A 23946-nucleotide genomic window follows, 5' to 3' on the forward strand; every position below is an offset into this window, starting at 1 on the left:
TTGATTTCATTAAAACAAAACAAAACCACCACAAACTTTATTTTAAAATTACTGTATTAGTTGCTCCAGATGAAGTTTTTTTAAAGGTTGGAGATGGGATTTCAAAACCTTGAAGTTTAATTAAGCATTTAACCCCAAACTATCACATTCTGGGTGAGTTTTTTAGCCATTAAACTTTTACATAAAAAGCAATTACAGCCAAACTTAAAAGAAGAGGAGCTGCTTCTCTGTTCTGCTTTAAACATCTGAAGTGGCCCAACAATGTGAGGTCACTGTGGGAATATATCTAAGGCAGTGTTGGCTGTTGTGGATCCTCTTCTGAGATGCTACTTTACTCAGTAAATTTACCAGCAAATTTTACCCAGATTTATGCAAGTGATTTATGATTTGGGTAATTTTTTATGGTTTATGGTTTCTGTTCCACAGGCTGATTTTAAGCACTTCAATTTTCAGCTGGTGAGGCCTGAGTGAAAATGTCCTGGAAATGCCACATCCCCACAAAGGCAATGATTGTCTGACAACACAGGGAGAATTTCTTTATATCCTGGAAGAAGTGTCAATGCTGGTGTTTAAATTCTTAATATGTTAACAGCCTTATGTACCACTTCAGGTGCCTGAGGTTCATGCTTCGTAGTGTTTTGTACATGCTTTCTTACTGACAAAGGCGTTCATTATCGTTGGGTTGCCATGGAGTACTCATCACATGGAGCTGGGAATAATAACCCATTATGCTAATATAGCTTGTCATTGTTTTTGATGTGAAGTGATGTCCCATAACAACATCTGATGCTTGTAACTAATGGAATTTGTGGTAAGATCACAGGTCATGGAACATTGTTGGCAAAATTGCCTATACTCTTCACTTTCAATTCTCTGATTACATACCTATCAGCAAAACCATTCGTGCATTTTTAGGTCAGTACTCTTGTGGTTTTAATGTCTTTCTGCAGTGAGAATTTGAGGTTTCTAACAAAACAATTCTGGCCCATTTGCTTAATGCTAGAAATGTGTGTTTTTCTTCTGAGCTCTCCTGCCTCTTTAGGAGCCACAACTCTGATACTCTGATCATAAAATTTGTATTTGCACCTGGATGTACAAAGAGAAATCGAGTAGTGATAGGAATTCAGACTTCTGCTTCTTGATATTATCATGATTGGAGAAAGAAGAATCCTTCTTACAACATCTGTATCCTAGCTTTACCAATGAGAGATTGTTCTCAGAACTGTTTTCTACTAATACATTCAACAAGTCATAAATTATACAATCAGATAAAACATTGCGTCATCCAATCTGTGCTCTGCATAGAACAAGCTTTATGGCTTCTCTGAATTAATTTCTGTTTGAGACACAGCACATCTTAAAAAAAATCTTAATGCAAAATTCCCAGTAATGGAAGAATCAGCACCAGACTTAGTAGCATTCAGGCAGTTAATTTTCCTCCCTTTGTGTTTAACTTCTTTAATGCATTTGTCTAGTCTAAAATTCCAGACATTGGATGTTAATGAACAAAATGCTGTCTCTTAGCAAATTTCTGTTCCTGATGTTCATGCTTAATGGGCATGGAAATAATCTCACCTAACTTTCAGGCATCCTTAGTGTTTACATTTTACATCTCACACAATGAAGCCTGGTTTTCTGGATAGCCAGTGGAGAGGTTGGGGGGTACAGTTCACATGATTTGTTTATTGTAGTGAATCACACTTTGGATGTGCCTGAGAGCCTGTGCTGTCTAGAAAAGGCATTTGGGGGTAAGAGGTTCCATGAAATAAGTTTTGCAAATAGGTGCCATTGTAGGAACAGTAAGTGCAAATTTCTGCCGTTAGAGGATATGGTGGTGTAACTTTCTCATGCTCCAACTAAACTATCAAGGCAACTTCTGCAGTGTGAGTTGTTTCTAACCTTTCCCAAATGTTCTCTAATTCACCAGTGTCTTTTCTCAAGCTGCAGATACCAGAACAGGACTGAGCATCCAGCAGTGGTTGCAGAGCCCCTGACAATGAAGCAGTTGGGCTTTCCTGCTTTTGCTTTTTTTTCATACTGCTTGAAAAGGCTCTCCACAGCTCTTCAGGTCACAAGAATAGCTGCCTGTTTCCAACACATTAGTCATCCTGGTCTAAGGTCTTTTTTCATCATCAGTGTTTCCCAGGAAGAGAAAGCTGCCTTCTGTCTGTGTGGCCTTGTTTCTGGCTATGCAATCATCCGTAGGATAGAATTAATATCTCATGTATTATTTGCTTGTATTAAGTTTCAAATGCTATTCAAACACAGTAGAAGAACCTTTTTTTGTTTGTTTTTTTTGCTGTTTTTTTTCTGTCTGCCACCCTTAACTTATGTTTTGCCTGTAAACTTTATAGAAAAGCTTTTCCTTTATGTCATTAACAGTAATGATTAATAGTACAGAAGCAAAAACTGATCTCTGTACCTCCACTAGAAGTACATTCATTATAGTATGATTCTTCCTTAATTCATAGATGTTACCTATCTTTTAATCTATATTGGTTATGGATGTTGATTTTGCAGCTGGGTAAGATATCTGTCCAATTGCCAAGCAAAAATGTAAGACTACACTTTCAGCCTTGCTAACCAAATTTATAATCTCATAAAAAGATACGGTTAATTTAATAAAATTTACTTTCCATAAACCTAGGATTATGACATTGTATTATCATACTTTGGCTCTTTATTAATCAAATGCAGGCACTCCAGGATGAGTATCAGGCCAGCTGTACTGTGGTTTGCCTGGATTGCCCTTGCTGACAGTTGAGAAAATCCAATAAAACATTGATTTTGTCCCAGCCCTCAGGAATACTGCATTTCCCTTTGAATATACTATAAAAATCATATTTTTATTATTTTCTGATTTCATTATGCTCTTTGGTTTTTCTTATGAATTACTCTGTTTTTCCAGGGTTTAAGCTGTTTCTTTGAAAAATCCAATGTGAACCCTAGGATTCTTTCTTTATTTTTGTAATTAAATTTCACAGAGTTCATCTCTATAGGTGCCTGTTCCTCTCATAATTTAATAACATATTTATGGCATTCCAAAACATTGAGACGTTTCAGTGCATGGTAGTAGTTTTCTGTCATGGCCCACTGACCAGCATGAGAGCAATGTCCTGTCCATGTTGTATTAGGAATTTGCAACTGACTGGTCATGCAGAAGGTCCCTTGGACAGCAACTAAATTCCATGCACTCCACTTATCTGTTCAAGTGAAAGTTTCTCAAGTTTCAAGTGGGCAGCTGCACTCAAGCCAAATTTTCAGAAACCTTAACTGAGCTCATGTGGATGGTAAAATACATTATATTGTATTTCAGTTACCATAGAAAGTATTTATATTCTGGAGCCACAGTCTACCAAAGCAGCAAACATTTGCATTTGCATTTGCATTTAGGATTGTGGCTAAGAAGCAAATGAACCCACTTTCAAAGAATTGTTAATGTAATGTAGTAAAAGGTTATTAGATATAATAGCATCATAATGGTCTGTGGCTAATAAAAGATGGCTGTAAGCAAAGAGGCCAGGTAGCATTGAATATGGAAGATAGACAATGTTATGAGTGTGCTGCTCCTGTCAGTATTAAATAATGACAGTAGTGATGCAATCAGACTCAGAGTAGGAGATTGATAATAAATATTAATCCAGATTTTAGCTGCAAATTTTTTTCTTTCATTTTTCTTTGTATAGATGTTACTTCGTGTGCTCCACTGTAGAGAGAAACATGAATTGATGTCTCTCTTGTGTTAGTCTTTATTCAGAGAAATCTCTCCTGGGGTGTCATCACAGAAAGCTTCACAGAATTTTGTGAAATTCTTCTTGGTTTGTGATGGTTTAACTTGCCAGTCCACAGATCCAGCTTGTGGTTTGGTTTACTGCTGGTGCTGTGCCATTTTCCACCCACAGGAGCAAGGGCAAGAATTTGAGCCAGCAGCAACTAAAATGCACCACAGCGCAGTTTAATCCATACAAGGTGCTCTTGAAGAATCTAAAGATTTAAGAGTAAGAATCATCACTTAATAACTTTGGGTATCCTTGTTATCAGTTCTCTTTCAGTAATCACTGAATGAGTGATAGGCATCTCTAGAAAGGGATTTATTCTGTCTTAAGATAGGAATCTAAGAAGGGTTTGATGGATTGCCTAGAAATGTCGGTCTCAATTTGCCCAGAGTCTGGATGGCTAGATTAAGTTTGATATTTGGTTGGTAGGTGGCTAAATGTGTAACTTTCCCTAAAAGGCTCCCATATACTAGATCAAGTGCAGCAGAAGATGTAAGAAAGCAAGTATAGTTTTAAAGATTTTCCTTAGTAGTACTACACTTCTACACTTTGAAACATAACTAGACATGACACCTTTATTATGGCTTGAAATAAATAAAGCTGTAGGAAACCAACTTTTAGACATTGAAGTGTGTTATGTTAGGAGAACTAGAAGTTGTTTCTTTTTATACATTGGTAATAAGTACTGCTTGTTTGCACAAGTTCATCACAACATGCTCAGATTTTCATACACATGTGTACATTGCACAGAAGACACTCCATCCACAAGTGATACGCTGTTTCCATTCCCGTGAAACATTCCCGGAGTTTTTAACAGCATGATCCAACATGTCAGTAGTTTGGAAGAGCAAGTGCGAACAAGCAGACAACAAAAATTCGGGGATGGTTCCACTTCTAACATCTGAGGTAGCTGCTGAAATTGGAATAGGACTGAGATGCAAGCATTTAATGTCTCTCTCTGGTAAAAAATAAACAGTTTAAATATATTTTCAAAATTGCATCTTATCCAGACTCACAGTTGTATTGCAGAATATTTAAGTAGAAAAGGAAAAGTAAATTAACTCTACCCTGACCAAAATCTGCACATTAGGGAAGGAAGATATAGGTCACATCCTCCCTGCTTGCTAGTCAGTCCCTCTTCTGGAAGTAACAATTCCATCTCTTTTGGACTCTTTTAGCCTTGTACTTCCTTGGCCCTTTCCCAAGTTCCCTAAAAATAATTCTTCTGCTAACACCCACCAGCCACAAAATGACAGGAGTATCTTCATCTCCCTCTCTCTGAAAAGGAAAGCAAATGCAACAAAATGTCTGTCTAAAAATCTTATATGAAACTATTTTCTTCTCCAACAAAACCAAAGTAGAGCTTAGCCTCTTTGCCCTATTACCTGAAAAAACTGTAAAAGAAGACTATGAATGTCTTTATTTAAAAATCAAATTATTTTTACGCTCTGTTTGAGCTCAAAGAAGTCCTGGTGTCACTTCAGAAATAAACCTTGTCTCTGTTTTAATTTTTTTAGAAAAAAACCCAACAATTACTCTTCTGAAAATGTCTTTTCACCCTTCTTTGGAGTTTTTTTCTTTTGGAATAACTGGAAAAGGTAAAAGACAACCTTGTGAAGTTATGTAGAAAAGATACCAAGATTTTGAAATCTTTTGAAAGTATACTGTTATTCTCAAATCAGTCTTCAAAGAGGCAGCATGTCATTACTATACAGAACATAGAAACTGAGAAGTATTTTTGTTTGATTTCGATCCCGTCAGAAGCGAGAAAGATCTTTCCTTTACTAAGGATATCACCCTTAAATAAAACACTCAAATGTGAAAATTGTTGTATATTTTCCACAAGATCTTCCATGTCATTTAGCATTTCCAGTCTTTAATCTCATAATAAACCAAGCAATTTCTAGAATTGGTGCAGTTAAAAATCTTTATGTTGCATGTGTATATTCCCACATATCTTCAGCACAGTGGTGTATGTAAACAAGAAAGGAATGATTTAAAGACAAAGAATCAGAAAAGTAGATGGTGAGCAAAGAGAATGGGAGGGAAGGAGAATTGCTTTCCTGCCTCACTCCCATGCCTTGCAAGGATCTGAGATAAGAACCTAGGAAGCACTGTTATGCTGCTCAACCCTTGACCTGCCAGTTAGGAGAAAGAGAGAGGGGAAAGTCTGTATCTTACAGGATGCTTAGCCAAGTCAGTGAAAAGGCCTTTAAAAAGTCGATGGGCACATATGACAGAATTTCCTGTTTGTTTATTTGTTTTGGCAGTCATCATTCTTGAGTCCTCTGCATATGCAAGGGGAGAAAATGTGTTCCATTCACTGCTTTCCTCTCCAGGCTCTCACATCAATTACCCCTCTTTTGCAGAGAATTACAGTACTCCTCTGAGGATTACAAAGCTTAACACTTACCTGCCATCAGCTGGGATGTGAGGACCAGAAGGTTGCTAGTGGCTGATAAAGCCAAACCAGCAGTTTTATTCTTTCCAAGATTCTAGGTTAAACAGCAACCTTTGGCTTCAAAGCTAACAGGCACTTCACCACATCAATCTCAAATAAGACCTGTTTATATGCTAACAGTCATGTAAGGACTGTTCTAATGTTTCCCTGAGCTTGGGCAAATATTTCTGTGTAAAACTGATTATTTCCTGGTGGGGTCCATCACAGAAAATGACTGCATCTCTGAGTGGAATGAACATAGGAACTCTCTGTAGATGTGCTGAGAAGAACATTCTCCATAAATGCTATTTTCGCATCCAGAAGGCCTACTGAGTGACCATATATTTATTTCCAGGTTGCATTTTGTTTCTATCCTGCAGAGGATTGGATCTGGTTGTTAAAAAAATTACCACATCTCGGATATGTTCTTAGACTCTGTTCTGCAAATTGTTGTCCACCCTTGGATTAAGGGGAGGTCTGAATGAGTTTGCTACAAAGAATTAGCCTGACGTCCCAAAATGTTCAGTCTCACTGAGAATACCACATGGTCTGTTTTAGGCTTCTTTTTCTTTAAGATACTGAAAATAATTTCAAGAATGGCAAGCATGTGCACACACACACACACACACACGACGTTCAAGCCTCCTTTTTCTTGGGTAGAGTAGCTGGGCTTACACATTATTGGCAATTCTGCCACTTCTTAGTGGATGTACTAATTAATTTGTCTCCTGTTTTCTGTCTTTGCTGTTGTTTGAGTTCACACGAAATCTGTATTCTCCTGTTAGAGTAAAAGGAATAGGAGGTTTGGACAAAATTGCCTAACCAAGTCTACAGGATTTGGAACTGTCTTTTGTAGCTCCACAAGTAGTGTGAAAAGAGTGGAATAAGTAAATCTAAGCCTGACAACACCATTTTTTCACTAAGTACTCAGTCAGAAATAATTTTAAATATTGGTCTTACATTAGGTAAATTGGTAACCAAGTCCTGGAGCGCCTTTATCATGGAAGATATCTTCTTTCTTCCTCTTCCCCATGCTGTTTACACAAATGAATCTCCTGAGGCATGTCTCTTGTAGGAACTTAAGGAATCTGAAACACATAAATTAGCCTTTTCTCCCTTATAGTTTCAGCATAATCAAGTATTTGAGGATATCCATTTTAGAGAGCTCAGGTCATCTCAACGCTTTATTGAATATCTTCCCAAATGTATTCTCTTTAGACTTTTTTTCCAAATGAGCTTTTTTTGCTCCAGAGTCTTGAATTTCTGTTGTACTTTTCCCCACTGACCCCACTGTCTTTTCTCTATTTTATCTTCTAGACTAGTACTTCCTCTGGCATAAGGATTTCCAGACTTCTGTTTTGCATGTAATTGTGTGGGTTTTATCTTTGTTGAATCACAGACATCTATCTAATTGGTAAACCAAAGAAACTCTTCCTGAAGAATCCTGTATTTGGGTTAAGTAGGCTTTTGAAAGTCAGGATGAGTTGGGATAGTTTTATGTCATGTTCTTGGGTCAAGTCAGCTACACAAAATGACTGATTGTCTTCTCCAATAGTTGCCTGAACAGTTTTAGACAGTCTTCAGAATCTGTAGTTTTAGAATACATATTTACTGATATTTCACAGAATCACAGGATCACAGAATGAGCTAGGTTGGAAAAGACCTTTAAGATCATCAAGTCCAACCTGTGACCTCACACCTCCTCATCAACTAAACCATGGCACTGAGTGCCACTTCTAGTCCTTTTTTAAACATGTCCAGGGACAGTGACTCCACCACCTCCCTGGACCGACGATTCCATTGCCCAGTCACTCTTTCAGTGAAGAATTTCTTTCTAACATCCACCCTGAATTTCCCTTGGCGCAGCATAAGTCTATGTCCTCTCATTCTGTCAGCTGTTGTGTGGGAGAATAGACACACCCCCCACCTGACTAAGGACACCTTTCAGGGAGTTGCACAGGGTGATAAGGTCACCCCTGAGTCTCCTTTATTCCAGGCTAAACAACCCCAGCTCCCTCAGCCGTTCCTCACAGGGTTTGTGTTCTAAGTCCCTCCCCAGCCTTGTTCCCTCCTCTGGATGTGCTCAAGGGTCTCAACGTCCTTCCTAAACTGAGGGGCCTGGAACTGGGCATATGCAAATTAATTATGAAAATAGTGTTTACATTATAATAGTGCTATTAGTGCATCTTACTAATACGCTGTAATAACGTTTTCCTTCTTACAGTTTATTTCACCAAGATAAAAATGGATCTGCTAGACCTTTAGTTTGTTTCTTTCAGCAGAAGTTTCATTTTTTATTCTCTGTCTACCAAGCTTGAATTAATTGGGAATATTCTTCCTCAAAGGGTGCAAAACAACTTTTTGTGGCCATTGACCATATCCTTGTAAATTAAATTCTTTATGCTTTATTTAATAATGTGGGTTTTTTCTAATATTATAATTGCTCTTTTAAAAAAAAGCAAATTTTCTCAAGATTGCAGCAGATGTACAGTTATTCTTACGGATATGTGGTTCCTCACTGATTCTTGGCATGGGAAGAGATACTGGGTTGGCTTTATCGGAAGGAATTTAGACTTTATGTACTTTTGGCCTAAAGACTTCAGTTACAAAACAAAACCCCATCTTGTGTTGTCACTGTTCTTTGCATTTCTATACTATTCAGCTTGAATTATATGATAATACGTGTGTTTGATACGTGTGGTTTGTTTTTGTCGAACTCCATTATCCTGTCTCATGTTCTTGGAGTGCCTGAAGTAGTTTCACTAATCTGTCAGCATAGTATGTACTTGTGGATAAATATAGACATGCAGCCACTCTGTGAGTGGTCATCATCATATGCTGAAGCTAAAAATTACCCCTTTGGTTATGGAAAGGCTGAGCTGATCCACAGGCCTGCTCTAGCTCACACATTGCAGGTCTTCAGCATTTGTCCATTGAGAAACAATACCAAGAAACTGAAGGAAATGTCTTCCTCACAAGCAGTGAGGAAGTGTGAAACAGGATTATGAAACAAGTAATTTATCTTTCAATTTTAGTTAGAAAAGGATTCTAACTTTTCTAACTGGAGGAGTGGAACATTTCATGTATTCACAGGCTCATGGATATTACAGTAGCATGTTGGAGAAAATCCAGCGTGATCGGCTTTATAAAGGGGCTCGGTAGGTATGAAAATACTGCAAATAGATGTTTGCGTTTGTCTTATTAGTTTGTTCATGGTTGCTAAAGTGTAAGTTTGACACAGTTTGCTAAAAAAAAAATCCAACCTCTGTTTTTTCTGCTTAAAGATACTGAAAATTCAATAACAGCATGGCTGAAGTTATATGCAGTGTAGCACAGATTCTGGGTTTGTGCGTTACGATCGTTCAGTTGTTTTGATTCCTCTTATAGCTCTAAGAAAAATGCCTGTAGTGCAGATCATAGCAGGGACTCTCTTAGGATAATTCAATTTTGTACTCATCCCCAGTATCAGCTTTTGATTGTGTATTGCACTAAAACTACTGTGCTTTCTTACAGCTCTTTTTCTGATCAGGGGAATGATCAATACATAGAAAAATCTAGCAGTGGTTTTATGTCAGGTGGCCTTTATGTGGCAATAGTATATGGTTGTGATGGCAACCATGTATGATATTTCACTGATACTTCCATATTTATTCCTTGTCTTTAATTATTTTAAAAATATATAAAATTGAGAAAGTAATATGGTCCTGACCTGCACTAAATAGAAAATACTCAGTGGGATAAGAGTATAATTTGAAATACAGCTTATTGCACATTTAGTAGAAAAGTTAGAGACTGTGCTGGAAACAAGAAAAGTTGCTTCAGACAGAATTACACCCCCAAATGGTACAGACATTCTATAGTTGCTCTAGCATGGTTAAACTTGGTTACAGATTTTCCTAGGATAGGAGTTTTAAATATGTTTACGACCTTCTAAACTAATCTGTAGATTGTCTGCTATAGCAGAGTCTTTGGGCACCAGGGTTACCATGGTGTCCTCCATGTTCATCACCATTCATTCTACTGGGGAATGAGCTGTTTTTCTCTAGGTAAAGGTTTAGCTTAATGCAGCTTACTTGTGTGGTGACGAATACCCTACAACATGTAGACATTGAAACTAAACACTTCTGTGGTCTGTTCTGGTACTTCTCTTTGTAAAACATTTATTAGTTTGAAATCAGGCAGAAAAAACTAAACTTGTTAAGGAAATCAGTATCTCAAATTGAGTATAACTCCTTCCTTCCATCCACCTCCCTCCATATATCTTCTGCATGAATCCAAACAAACGATACATAGTTATTTCTCATGTTAAAATTATGTATTTTATGTAATGGGGCAGTGTTTCACTGGTGTAGATGGCAAAACGGATCACATCTTTTTTATTGCTATTTCTAAGGCTCACATTATAATGTGTAAACATAAAGGGACCAACCAGGGATGCGGGTACTTCTTAAATTTTGAGTCCTTGATATCCAATTTTATGTCTCAGAGGCAACTAGTTTTTAGTGAGTTTTATAGGGCTCTCAGTCTAGGCATAAAAGCTATATTCAGTTAAAGCTTATACCTTATCAGTATAGATATCAGTGACAGTCTTGTCACTGGGCCAGATTTTTGCAATGCAAATATCTAGTATATACAAATGCTGGAGCTAATGAAGCTGAAAAGATGCCTTAGAAAGCCAAACTTTATATATAATAGTTCATGACCAACTCATGATCAACTCCAGACCTTCAGAGTACTGGCAGCGTTAGCTTTCACACTAAAGATGCTTAAATGCAGTTAACAGCTACAAAATACTATTTTAAAAAATTGAACTAAATCAATGACATATGTCAGTCATTTCTCTTAACTGCTGTAATTGATGTAGTAATGATAGATGCTGACCCCCAGGATGTGCTTTGTCTGTATTGGGGGAAAGGCTGTAAAGTTCTTTATTTATGAGAAGAGCTAGAATAAAACTTTTTGGTGCACTGGCAAATCCCACAGATAATTGCATTCCTCTATTACAATGTGCAAATAAGTGATTTTTCAGTAAAATGTCTGAAAAAGAAAAAATAATTAAAGCCGCCTGTGTCACACACCTAACAGAATCATCGTTAAAAGGCTTCCTGCTAACAATGACTAATGTGGATTTAAATTCCAGTCTCAGAATCCTGGCTGAACGCTACGATGATTGAAGATTAGGGCGGCAGCTCCCAGGTGGCACGGCTAAGGCTTTTTAAACTTAATTTGGCCAGGACGCGGAGCGTACCTGCTCTCACACACGCCCCGCTTGCGTGCCCGCCTCCCTTCGATACCCCCGGTGCTTCGAGCTTAAGCAGCCGGCTTTAGAACAGAACCGCCGAGCAGCAGGAAGGCGAGTTTGTGTTCCATTAGATTGCTGCGGATCCCTCCGAGAGGCAGGCTGGGCCGGCTGCCCGGCCCCAGCCCGGCCGTGTTGTGCTTGGCAGGGGCAGCGCTGGCGAGCAGCCCGCTCGCCCATCCCGCCCATCCCGCTCGCCCATCCCGCTCGCCCATCCCGGGGCACCGCACTGGGCTCCGAGCCTGGGAGCGGCACGGGCACGGACCGGGCTTCGCTGCGCAAAGGACACAAATCCTGGCCAGAATTGGTTTCGCTGCTCACCAAGAAAATTCTCCTGACTGAGCGCTTGGAGATCGAGCTGGTTTCACGGATAGACGTGAGCCGGTCAAAACCACGCATTTGGCAAATATATTCCTCACTGTAAAAATGTTGTCCTACTCCATCCTAAGGCTATTTGTGGAGAGACCTCCATTGCCTAGTGTATTTGATAGTCCATAAAAATCTGCATCGGATCCTTTGCATCCCACTGTCTTCATGTTTAAGAGAGCCTAGGTGATGGCAGAGGAGCAGTAGCGCTTACACTCTTCCCTGGTGGCACTTTTTTCAGTACTTTGAAGTAGATTGTTATTGAGAACAACAGTGCATTTTTAGAACAAGTTTTATGTAATCTAAATGTAGGACTGTTTTTTATACTTTGTTCTTTGCAAAGAGTCGTAATGCCAGGAAGATTCCATGATAATGCTTTTGCCCTCAAAAATCAAGTGAAACTTTGCAGGGAACAAATCTAGCAGGAAACATCTGTTGCAGTAGGAGAGGTGCTGCTGCTGTGCTAAAGAGTGATGCTGTACCTCGTCAGTGAGGGGTTATTTTCAAAGAAAAGTATAGATGTGTTATGCTTGCAGAATAATAGCTACATGAAGAGAAGCATTTCTGTCTTCTGTTAGAGTAATATAGGAACTTGTAAAGTGATTTTTCTAAAGGAAAGCATGTTATCTTTTCTCTGGTGGATCCTTTTTTATTTTTCAGTGTGTAATTTTGGGTTCTGATTAAAATACTCTCAAACCATAAAGTTTCCTCTTTTAATTTTTTTTCCATTTTTGTTCAGCAATGAAGTGTTAAAAGTCCACAGAAAGCATCAAAAATCTAATCTATCCTTAAAACAATCACATGTCACTAATAATTACCAATTAATTTCAGTAACACTTGCAATTCTGTTCCTCAGAGGAAAAGACTAAAGCTATTAGATGTGAGGAAACCATCACTGTAGTTCATTCTTCTTTCTTTCTTTCTTTCTTTCTTTCTTTCTTTGCAACTTGGAAGAGACATGTAATGTAACACTCTGGACTGCAATGCTATAGAGAGGGGCTGTAATGGTTTTAGTTTAAAATATTTCCATGGTTTGTATTGCATTAAAGCATCTCTGTCCCAATCACCACTAGCGCTTGTGGGCATTGCGACACTTTTACATTCAGAGTGGATCATAGCTGGTCTTGCCAGTGTTTCTTAATTTGCTACTTTTAAACTTTCTGGCAAAACTTAAGAGAGAGATGATGCTACCAGTACCTGCCTGACGACCAAATATGACTTTCATTGCCAATAAGAGCTGAGCCACAAGGATTTTGGGTTGTAAATTTTATGTGTAAAATGATAACATTTGAAGTGCTTCCATTTATTTTTCCTTCATTCACAGAAAAACAGCAAGTAGAGCTCAGATCGTGTCTAGTATACAATATCTTGATACTCATTATGGGGAATTCAATAACAGGATAATTTAGATTGGAATAGGTATCTCTGGTGGATGACTAGTTAAACCCCAGCTTGCTCACCAACTAGGGAAGGTTTCTCAGGACCTTGTCTGGTCAACTTTCAAGTGCCTCCAAAAGTGGAGTTTCTGCTGTATCTCTAGACAACAGGTATCCATGTTTGGTCACCCCTTCACAGTGGAAATTACTTCCATATATCTGATAGAAGTTTCCCACATTCAAACTAGTGTCTGTTGCCTCTTGTTCTGTCATCCTCAGCTCAAAGAAGAATCTAGTTCCTTGGCATCTTTGCTCTACTCCATTAGGTAGCTAAAGAATGAAATAAGATTTTCTTCTCAAGATTAAATCAGTCCAGCACTGTCAGCCTTTACTAATCTAGCAAGCCCCGACCATCTTCATGGTCCTCTCTTGGCCTTGCTTCAGAATAGCAATGTCATTCTTGTATGGGAGGGCACAAAACTGAACAAAATACACCAGGTGTAACTCAAAAGTGCCAGATGAAACTGTAGGGTTTGGTACTTTCAGGAAAGCTAATGTATAATTAATACTTTCTGTCCATGGAAAACATTCCATGTCTGAGTCTTCGTGTAAGATTCAGACTGGTGACATGTGTGTTGTTTCTTGAGTCATTCTTGACTGACCTCAGTATAGATGACAGGAGAATAAGACTCTTTACAACTCACCGTAGTCAAAAGACCAGACTCCTGACTTTTGCAAGGCTAATCCAGTTTGAATAGAAATAAAGAATAAATTTTTGTTACTAGACAACTGAGTTACAGGTCTGACTTGCATGCAAAAGATAAAATATGAGGAAGTTTTTCAGTTAGGTATCAACAAGTCTTACCATGTAAAAAAAAGGGAATTGAGTATGCACTGCATAGTAAACACTACTCAGTTTTAACATAAAATATTTTACCTTTGCTTTCTTCTTCCAGTGTATTTTACCTATAGTTTCATGGAAGTTATATTGATGTGTTGTGTATTTCTTTGATTAGCAGCTAGTCTCCAGTTTTGCTTTGACAGTGTAGTGAGCTGTTGAGGTGCTCTGTGAAAGTTAAAGCATGTTGAACTACGCAGAAGTAAATGTGTCCTTTCTCCATTTCAGCTTCTCCAGTTGGTAACGGATATATCAAGCCACCTGTCCCTCCTGTTTCTGGTACACAGAGAGAAAAAGGACCTCCAGCCATGTTGCCCATCAGCATTGACCCGGACAGTAAACCAGGCGAATACGTCCTGAAGAGTTTGTTTGTTAACTTCACTACTCTGGCTGAACGCAAGATTCGCATCATCATGGCAGAGCCTCTGGTGAGTAGTAAGAAGCTCCATGTGTATATATATTGTGCTTTGAAAAAAATCAAAGTTTTATTTTAAAATCAGGCTTGCTTGCTCTGAAGAATATTTTGCTTGCAATCCGCGTTAGAGTTTGATAGTGTTTCCCAAACTGTAAGATATGCTGCTATGGCAATTAGAGTGTTGTGGGAGAGGGCAGAGGTATGCAAGATATGCCAAAGGGGTGACCTGAAAAGGAATTAATATTTAATTTCTGCTTGCAATATAGGCACAGGTTAATGGGATTGAGAAGCAGAAGGTATGTCAGCCAGCATAGATTACACAGCTGGGAGAACAGTCACTTGGGCCAAAATAGATTAGAAAATGCTGAAATATGATAAAAGCAGTATTTCTGAACATCACGGGTTTTTAGCTAAAACGTGAAAATGGCTACCATTGCTGGCTACTCTTTTAGTTCTGACATTAGTAGATTTCATAATCTAACACAGGGCTATGGCACCTATTTTCCAGATATGAAAAGCATGCAGCACTTGAAAAAGGAGTTACATTACAAGGTCTTGCACAGTGAGACAGCCATTGTTATTTGTATTTTTAGGCAAACTTAATAGCAAGTATGTCTCTTACAATTTGTCTTATGTAACTGAACTTCCAGGACCCTGGTCATTTACCTTGAGATTACATTTTATATACATTCTTGCTATTTTGATTAGGGAAGAATATTTCTATAATTTGTATTTTAGTTCTGATGGGGTAAAAAAAAGCCCCAAGACCTAAAAATAGCCAGAAATCTCTGGTTCTGTACTATAAGGGAATTTTAAGAAAATCTTGGTATGTTTTTGTTATAAAGTCCAGTGTAGAATACTTAGTTCAGTTCCCCATATTCAGGGTATTTTGAAGGGCAAAATTAAAATTTTCTTTAGTCTCATGGCATCTGTTTAGCTTTGATTTAGATACAGAAGCATTTGATGCTTGGAAAGTTTTACCAGGCTTTCTTCTGAAAAATTGGCTAGATACAAGATGACAGAACTATCTTACGTAATTTGGAAATAACACCAAAAAATTATTACTGTAAAGAATATTATTACAAAAATCCAGTTTTTTCCTCTTTGATGAGTTCCATTCAGATCACAAAAAGTAGAATAAACTGACAGTCATATTGTAGGTCCTTTTAAAAAATAACATCTCAGCTGCTGTTTATTATCATCCAGTCTTCATGTGATGCCCAGAGAACATTTTTAAAATTTTAAAGCAAAATGTGTATAAAATTACTTGACAAGTTCAGGAAAACAGCAAGATGACCAGTACTGAGGAAATAATTTCCTTGCAGCAGTTTGCTTGCTCTTAAACATGAACCTCTGAATTTTCATATGTGGAATGTTGATCTTATTCTGGAGGTTGCTCAATGAAATTTTATTTGGTAAATTCAATGTAGAATGTAGAAATATGACAAGAGACTGGAATGTCACCTTCTTGTCATCATTTTCAGAACATACTTTTTTACAGGGGTCTGACCATGAGACACTAAAAATAATTACATACTCGTGTCTCATTCATACTAATAAAACTTACAAGTCATGGCATGCTGTTTGAGGTTGGCTGTGACCAGTGAGTAAGCAGGATTCTGTAGACATGCAGTCAAAATGAACATGTAATAATTAAGTGGTAATGAAAGAAGTGACACTGGAAAATGGCAAAAATTATTCTCAAATAACAGCTAAGAATTTAAGTCTACCCTTTTTGTGATGTAGCTGCTGGATGTTTAGCAGCTTTGTTCCCACATCTTATTCTACTGATTAGAATTGTGACCACTAAGTCCCAGGGATTTTGGAGATGAAGTTTATAATGGTGAAAAGCTACCTTTTGGCCTTTTTTCACAATAGGTAGTCAGATGGTGAACTCTTTGAACTTTATGTTCTAATTAAGCTCAAGTGCACTTCAAAGAAAGTCAAACTTGCACAGTGCTGAGCACTGAGATATTTCTAGTTTGATTTCTCCAAGTCATTACAAGATATGACAGTTTAATTTTATAATGAGTGATGTATATTTCTAATATCTTCTAGAGAAGATAAATGATCTGTTTATAATATTGCTGCCTTTGCATCTCTTTTGTCACAAAGTCTAGCTCACATTGAAGCTCTAAAGTAACTATGGTTAAATTAAATAGTTAGTGATACCTTTGTAACCTAGATCATTCTTTTCATACACATATTCTCTGTCTGCTTATACTTTCTGTTTATCATTACTGTTGTTTTTATTAATTTTCTCTCAGTTTCTAAGGGTTCCCTATGCCCACGTGATATATAAATTTCTTTCTTTTGTGATGCACACAGAGCTGAAGTGTAAATTACAGCGTTCTGACAATTGTGTTGGAAAATCTTGTTTGTGTCACACCATGAGTTGCAGGTGTTAGAAAGGCATTAGAAATCTTTGCTATTTCCTACGGCATCAGTGAAGGGCACAGCAAACCTCACCCCTTCCTGCAGACCCATGAAACCTCATCTGGGATAGCAATATTCCAGTGGGAGAGAAAGCAGAGGGCAATGTCACCTACTCCTCCTTCTGCCTTGGCTAGCAGCTGAGTATCATTTGAAATTTGGGTTACTGGATCTGGCAGTGGTCATCATAAAAAACACATTTCCCAGTTAATATATTTTCTAGATGTGAATATAATGTCAACTGTCCACTGCTAAGTCTTTAGCAAGTTAAAATGGGAAACTTTTGTTTCCAGATTTCACATTTTTAAACTTCATCTGCAGACTATTTTATTCAGAATTTCAGGTCAATTTTTCCCCTTTTTAGGATCTCTGATATATGAAATAACAATTCAGTAATTGTAATAAGCTCACAATCCTGTGGCTTATTTTTAATGATTAACTGCTGTACCCAGATTGTCAAGTTACATTATTTCAAATTAAAAGTATTTGACAGCAGACTTGATTAAAGTGGATTGTCAAGTTTATAAAATTAAATTCCCATAAATGAAACGTAAATAATTTTTTCTTGATAATCTTTAATAATTCCCTGGTTCTTTTCTGTAGATAATTGTTCTTATTTGTAACATATATTAAAGATTTTATTCTGCAGACCTTTTTTCACAGCTGATTGAATTCATATTAATTTTTATCAGTTTTTATTCTAAATCTCCTCTGCATTGCTTCACTTACAAACAAATACAATCTGATATTTTATTACTTCTGATTTTTTTTCAAGCAGTGGTGACCTTGAAATGAAGCTAGAAAGAGGAAGTGAGGGAAATATTCGTGCCAGTTCAGATGAAAGAATATGTTTCATAGCTCTGTAAGGAGAAAGCCCAGAAAACAGTTTCCTTTTTATAGGACTGTTGATTTTCGCTTTGGGTAATAATTCATCCTGTGCATACAGAGCAGGCTAATCTTTAAATACGGCTTTCATCAGTACTTACACACAGCTGTAGACATTGATAAAACATAGGGAGCTACAGGCATTGACAGTTGTTAATGGTTAATTTAGCTGTTGGTAAACTTTCATTATGCTTTTCTCCTGCAAGCATCTTCTTTTACTGAGCTTGTCTAAATTCAGGATCTCTCTGAATAGTGAACTCAAGGATAGAATTTACTCATTATTGGACTGGGACTATAAGCATATTCATGTATTCTGCATGTAACTCTTTCCTTTTATTAGGCAGGTTTCAGCTCACCATTAGGAAAAAGCCCTGAAAGGAGTGATGTGGTTGATACTAGTGTCTTTATTACACCCATTTCATTAGAAGCTTGAAGACATTAAAATAGAGAACTATTTCAAGGCAGGGCTGGTGATAACAACCTAGCAGAGGGTTCAGACAGCTTTGAAAAAAAGGAAAGAATAATGCAAATTGCAGAGACTGACCAACCAATATCTATAATGGGAGTGTGTAGAGGAGATGAATCCCTCTGCAAACACCCCTGCGACAGCCCCCTGGAACCTTCTTTGAGATAAGAAAAACTACTTGTTTAGAATTACTCATGTTAGAAAAATGCAAGCTCTTGTTCTTATCTTTTTAGAATATTATTGGTTAGGTTTGGTTCTTTATAATTGGTTGTCCCAAACAAAGAAAGATAATGTAGTTGGCCAAAATGTTTTAACCCTGTTTTCCATTGGTTTACTTGTGATCCCCCCAAACCCTATAAAATTACATGTGTGATCCCCCATCTTTGGATTTGTAGCCTGACCCCTTCATGGATGATAATAAAGCCTGTGGGAAAAGTCTGAGCTGTTCTCCCGGTCTTTTTATGCCAGATGGAAACTACAGGTTTCTGTGAGAAGCGAAGTGCCTGAAAGGCCAGCACTCACAAACCTTGTAACTTTCCCCTGCCCCACAACTGGGCAGGGGACACAAGAAAAAGTTACAGGACTGGTTTCTGATTAGCTTCAGTCTAGGCTTCACTTTCTCTAGGCAAGAGAAGTATATGCTAAGAACAGACTTGGGAGAAAAGGAAATAGGTTTTTTGTTTTCTGGGGACTGGACTGTGATAACTAATAAGATTTATGTAGACTATGATAATACCAAGCAGTTTTATCCCACAGCTGTAATGTAGAATTTTCTGGTTTACATGGACTAAAGCTCCAGCTGCATGACACAAGGTGACAACTCCTTGGTTGTCACCTGTAATGGGACACATTACTGTTACACATATTGTACATTTGAAGTCCTCATTAATTGTTTGGCATGTACAGGGACTTTGGACCCCTGTTTGTTCACAGTGAATAGATAGTAATTACTGTAAGGAGTAAGTAGTTTCCTGGAAAAGAGGAAATGCAAGCTGCCTTGCTCTGTTTTAGCTATTCACTCAGTTTATGTAGTCACAATGTAAATTCATAATTACACAACTTTATTTTAAAGTCTTTGTGCACATACATATTGAAAATTCTGTTCTCTTTTCTCATACAAAACCTATCTCCCTAGGACATTTCTGCTATAAATGCTACAAGCATGCTGGCTTCCCATTGTCATCTGTCCCTATCCACCTGTGTCACTGAAGGATTATGCCACTGATCATTAATCTAATTCTTTTATTCCCCGAGTGTTTGTGCTAGTCAAAATTTTGTAAAGCATGTGGTAGTCAATCCCAGCTCTAAGGACCTCATCATTCATAATACCATAACTCTGTATCCAGTGTCTCATAGTTCTTTATTTCTACTGTATTATTTATTTAGCATTTAAATTAGAGGAATAAATATTATCATAGTAGCTCTTTTAGACCTAGTTGCAATAAATAATGTGTAGGTAATTAAGAATAATTATTCTTAATTATTCTTTCAATAATTGTCTCTGGAGATGCTTCTGTATGAAATTCTGCCTCACTTTATTACACTGTGATGAGGACTGTTCTCTCACCTCCTCATAAGAAAGTGGAAGCATCTCCACAACATATTACTTTAGGTACTCAGTATGTAACCTGAGCATGTATGATCCTTTCATTGTATGGAGCCCCACAGATCTGTTACAGTGGATGTGTTAATTGAATGTGTAGATCTATGTCCTTCAGTTGTGGGACAGTCATTCACCTCAGGAGAGGGTCTGTCCCCTAGTCCTCCCAGAAAGTGTCAGTTCAGCAGAGTTCCTTTCTTGAAAGTCATTGACTGGATCCTGGGTCACCTTTTTAGACTAGTAGCTGGTCTCAGTATTTTGTTTAACATCTAGCCCCTTCGAAGGAATTCTTGTTGCCCAGAGAGGCAGTAAGTGCCGAATCCCTGGAAGTATTCAAGACCAGAATTGAGAAATCTAGGGAAAGGTGTCCCTGCCCATGCCAGGAGGGTTGAAGTTTAATGATCTTTAAGGTCCTTCCAACCTAAACCATTCCATGATTCTGTGATCCTGAGTTTAATTTCAATGTAGACTGTCTCCTCGGTTCTGTTTCCTTTTACTCAGACTTTCCAGCAGCTAACTTATCTGTTTCAAGAAATCAGTTAAGCAGAACAATGGTTCAGTCATCACTCTTCCCTCCTTCACTAATCAGCTTTCCTTGGGAGTTCACTGGCTTTTCAGAAATAGTCCAGTGCACCGGTGAAAATGAAGCCCAGGCTGGGCCATATCAGTGTGTTCTTTTCTCCATCAGAAGGAAAGGCAGAGAACCTACTGCATGCCCTTAATCACATTTTTGTATCATTTAAGTTTCAGGGAAATATATTCATATATCTGGGTGCTCTTACCACTGTCCAGAAAATGAAAAGTCCTACTGCAGTCATGTCAGGCCAATCTCATCAGTGGCCTGTCATCATGAAGGACAGAAGAAAATCAAGCATACACTTCGGTTGCATTGTTGCCAGAAAAGTAGAAATTCAATAAAGAGGTATCTTCCCATAAATTCACAACAGCTTCATCCTTTCCATGCTTTCAGAGTCACATTTGAAGTCAATGAGGTACTGCTTTATTTATGTGCTCTTTTCTGGGACTGAATCTGGCCTGGCACTGTTTATACATCAGACAACTTGAATTATACCATATTTGACCCTGCCTATCTTGTGGCATGACAAATATGAGAAAACTTGAAATACTTCACATAACTACCTTCCCAAATTGGAGATCCACCCAATGAGGTCTTGCTTCACTAGCTGGGCATGCAATAAGTGTGGAAGCTATGGCTTTTAGGACCAACATACTTGTAGCAAAAGAACAATGAAGGTTTACATTAGCTCTGCAAGGGCACCTGGCATCCTTCTTGAAAGTTTGTCAAATCAGTACCAGTAACCAGAAGGAAAAGGCTTCAGATCAAATCACCTGGGGATGCCTCTCACATGGCACAGCCACAGCCTTTGCAATAAACACATAGCCAAGAAAGCTCCAAGTAACAGAATTTTAAAGAAAACCACTGGCAGTAGTTCTCAAGTTCACTTTAAAAATACACCTTCCTCATCTGTTCTTCTATTCTGTGGAAACAGGTGCACAGTTGGTGACAATAAGTATCTTCCTGATGTTAAAATCTCTAGTGGACATCAGACAGCAGACCATGGCCAGGGTCATTTGCTGTCCTTCATTACTCTTGGCTGTCTGGATCTTGAGAGAATGTGGTTCCTATTTGCAGAGATCTCTGCTGGGCTTGGAGCAGCCCTGCAATTACAACCCTAAATTTATTCAAATCAACGGATAAGGGTTTCCTATAGGCTTTATTAAATTAGGTCACATTATTCTGGGTGGGTAACCAGTGGTCAGGACCCTAAGGGAACTAATAAGCCTTGATGGCCTCCTCTGAGTCTCTCCCACACCTGCCCACAGGCCAGGACCCATTCCCAGGTTTTGGAGCCATTAGTCCCTGCCCCAACAGCGTTACTCTCCTGCTCCCACAGCCCTGCCCTGTTCCCTGTGGACCTTGCTGAGTCAGGTCACATAGCTGAAAAACCTTAAAAAAACCTTAATAAACTGTTGAAACAATAACTTGAATTCATGCAAAGGTATCAACAAAAGACTTGGAAGTTTCTATTTCCATCATCTGGCCTTCTTATTGTTATATGGAAATCACTGTATCAAAGATTTTTTTAGAACATCATGCTTATTCCAGCCCAACAGGCTCATAAATGAAAGATCTTACACTCTCATACTGCATTCTATGACACTGCTCTTGACTATGGCCTTATACATTCTCTGCCCTGACCAATTCAGTTCCAATCCACAAAATTTTATAGTCTTATATTGGAACTTTTTAGGTTAGAATCACACAGTCTACTAACACAAGGCTGTGATGGAACTATGGCGGCAACATTAAGTTCCCACACTTTGTCTACAGATGGTCTTTTAAAATTTATCATACTTACAGGTTGTAAAATCTACCTCTTTTTCTGTACACTGCAATGTTGAAATAAATAAAATCAGGGAAAACCAAGGGACAGTTATAATACTGACCAGGAGGATCCTAATACAGAGAGGATTTTGATGTGTTCGTTAAATTACAATTTTTAAAAGGCATTCCTATTAAAACAAGCTCTGAAAACAAACAGCCAAGAAAATTTCCTTTCTCGCTTGTGCTGTACTGTGCCTCAAATCTCAGTTATCCTTAGCACTCTTTTCAACTTAACAGATTTCGCAAAAGCATGTCGTTAAAATATTTCTTTCAGAACTGGTCCACTAGTCGTTCTCAGCTTTTTTGGGCTTAAAATATGGTAGTAAGAGAAATGTTTTACTTCCTGCCTACAATAAAGCATCTTACTTTGCAATGGGAAACAGAAATGCTGAGAGTAGTAGGTTTGTTGTTTTGATTTGCTGGTGGGTTTTTTTTTGAGGTTTTTTTGGGATTGGTTTGTTTGTTTGTTTATTTGTTTTTTGGCTTGGTTTGGTTTGGTTTTCAGGGGTTTTTTGCTGTAACCTGTATTTAACCTTTGTTTAAAGTTTGCAACTGTTTATTGTCAACACTGAGTTGAGGGAATATTAGGGAAATGTTGTACTGTTCAGGTAAGAATGGTAGAGTTCTTGAGTTGTTTGCTAAAGGTGAGTGAAAGAAAATTGGTTTTGTTTGTTGTGAGTTGGTTTGTTTGGGGTTTCTTTTACATTCCATGTTATCTTGGGAATATAGCAGTGCTAATTTTTGTACTGTGCATCCAATAGCAATCTCTATTTCAGTGGGTTTGCTTCTTACTTCAGGATGCCTAAAATTTACTTCCATAGAGTATTACTTCTGAAAATCAATTTGGTATTTTTTTGGCCTGTGTGGACATTTTTTTCTGACAGTTACTTCACTCTAAACATTCACATGACCAAAATTTATCCAAAATTTTAGTTTTCTTGGTGAACAGCCTTGGTAAAAGATGCCTTTTGCAGAGAATGTGGTAATCAGACAAAAATTAGCCACAGTACCTGATGTGATGGCACAGTCTGTCATCGAATCAGAGCAGTGCATGATGAGGATGCCAAAGAGTCAAATCCAGGGAGTGAAAATGTGTATTTGAAGCTGAACTGATGTTTTCCTGTATTTTCATATTCAGCAGTAAGAGCACATCTTTTTCCACATGGACAAAACAGAAGAGCTGTTACAAAAAAACAAACAAAAAAGGAAAACAAACAAAAAAACCACAAACAAACGCAAAGAAATTACATGAAGAAAAAATAGATTCAGTAATACTGAGCTTGTCTTTTGAATATGCACCTTTCATTATTTTTGTGCATTAACTGCAATGACGACTAGGTTTTTGACTTGAGCTTGTTAAATATTTTTTTTTTCAGAGATGTAGCATATTTTTACATATATTTCATGGCCAGTTGAAATATCTTTATTTCCACTATATGAAGTACCATGCATAATTAGCATTGCCCTTTTACTCAATTTTCAGCAGTTAAATGAAGTCCATCACGGTTTTTGTTAATATTCTGTAATTTTGCCTTATGCAAAGTTGTGGTGTTTCCTTGAAGCTGTATTGTCATATCTTTTTAAT

The 23946-nt window shown here is 37.8% G+C and overlaps 1 protein-coding gene across 1 annotated transcript in view; it reads left to right on the forward strand.

The window, feature by feature from the left end:
• Positions 1–23946, forward strand: part of FRY (FRY microtubule binding protein) — a 154659-nt gene that overhangs the window by 14295 nt on the left and 116418 nt on the right. The window contains 1 exon segment of the mRNA XM_062514919.1: positions 14384–14583. Coding sequence (XP_062370903.1) covers positions 14384–14583 — 200 coding nt within the window.

The sequence above is a fragment of the Cinclus cinclus genome, chromosome 2, assembly GCF_963662255.1.
Source record: "Cinclus cinclus chromosome 2, bCinCin1.1, whole genome shotgun sequence".
Classification (NCBI taxonomy): Eukaryota; Metazoa; Chordata; class Aves; order Passeriformes; family Cinclidae; genus Cinclus; species Cinclus cinclus.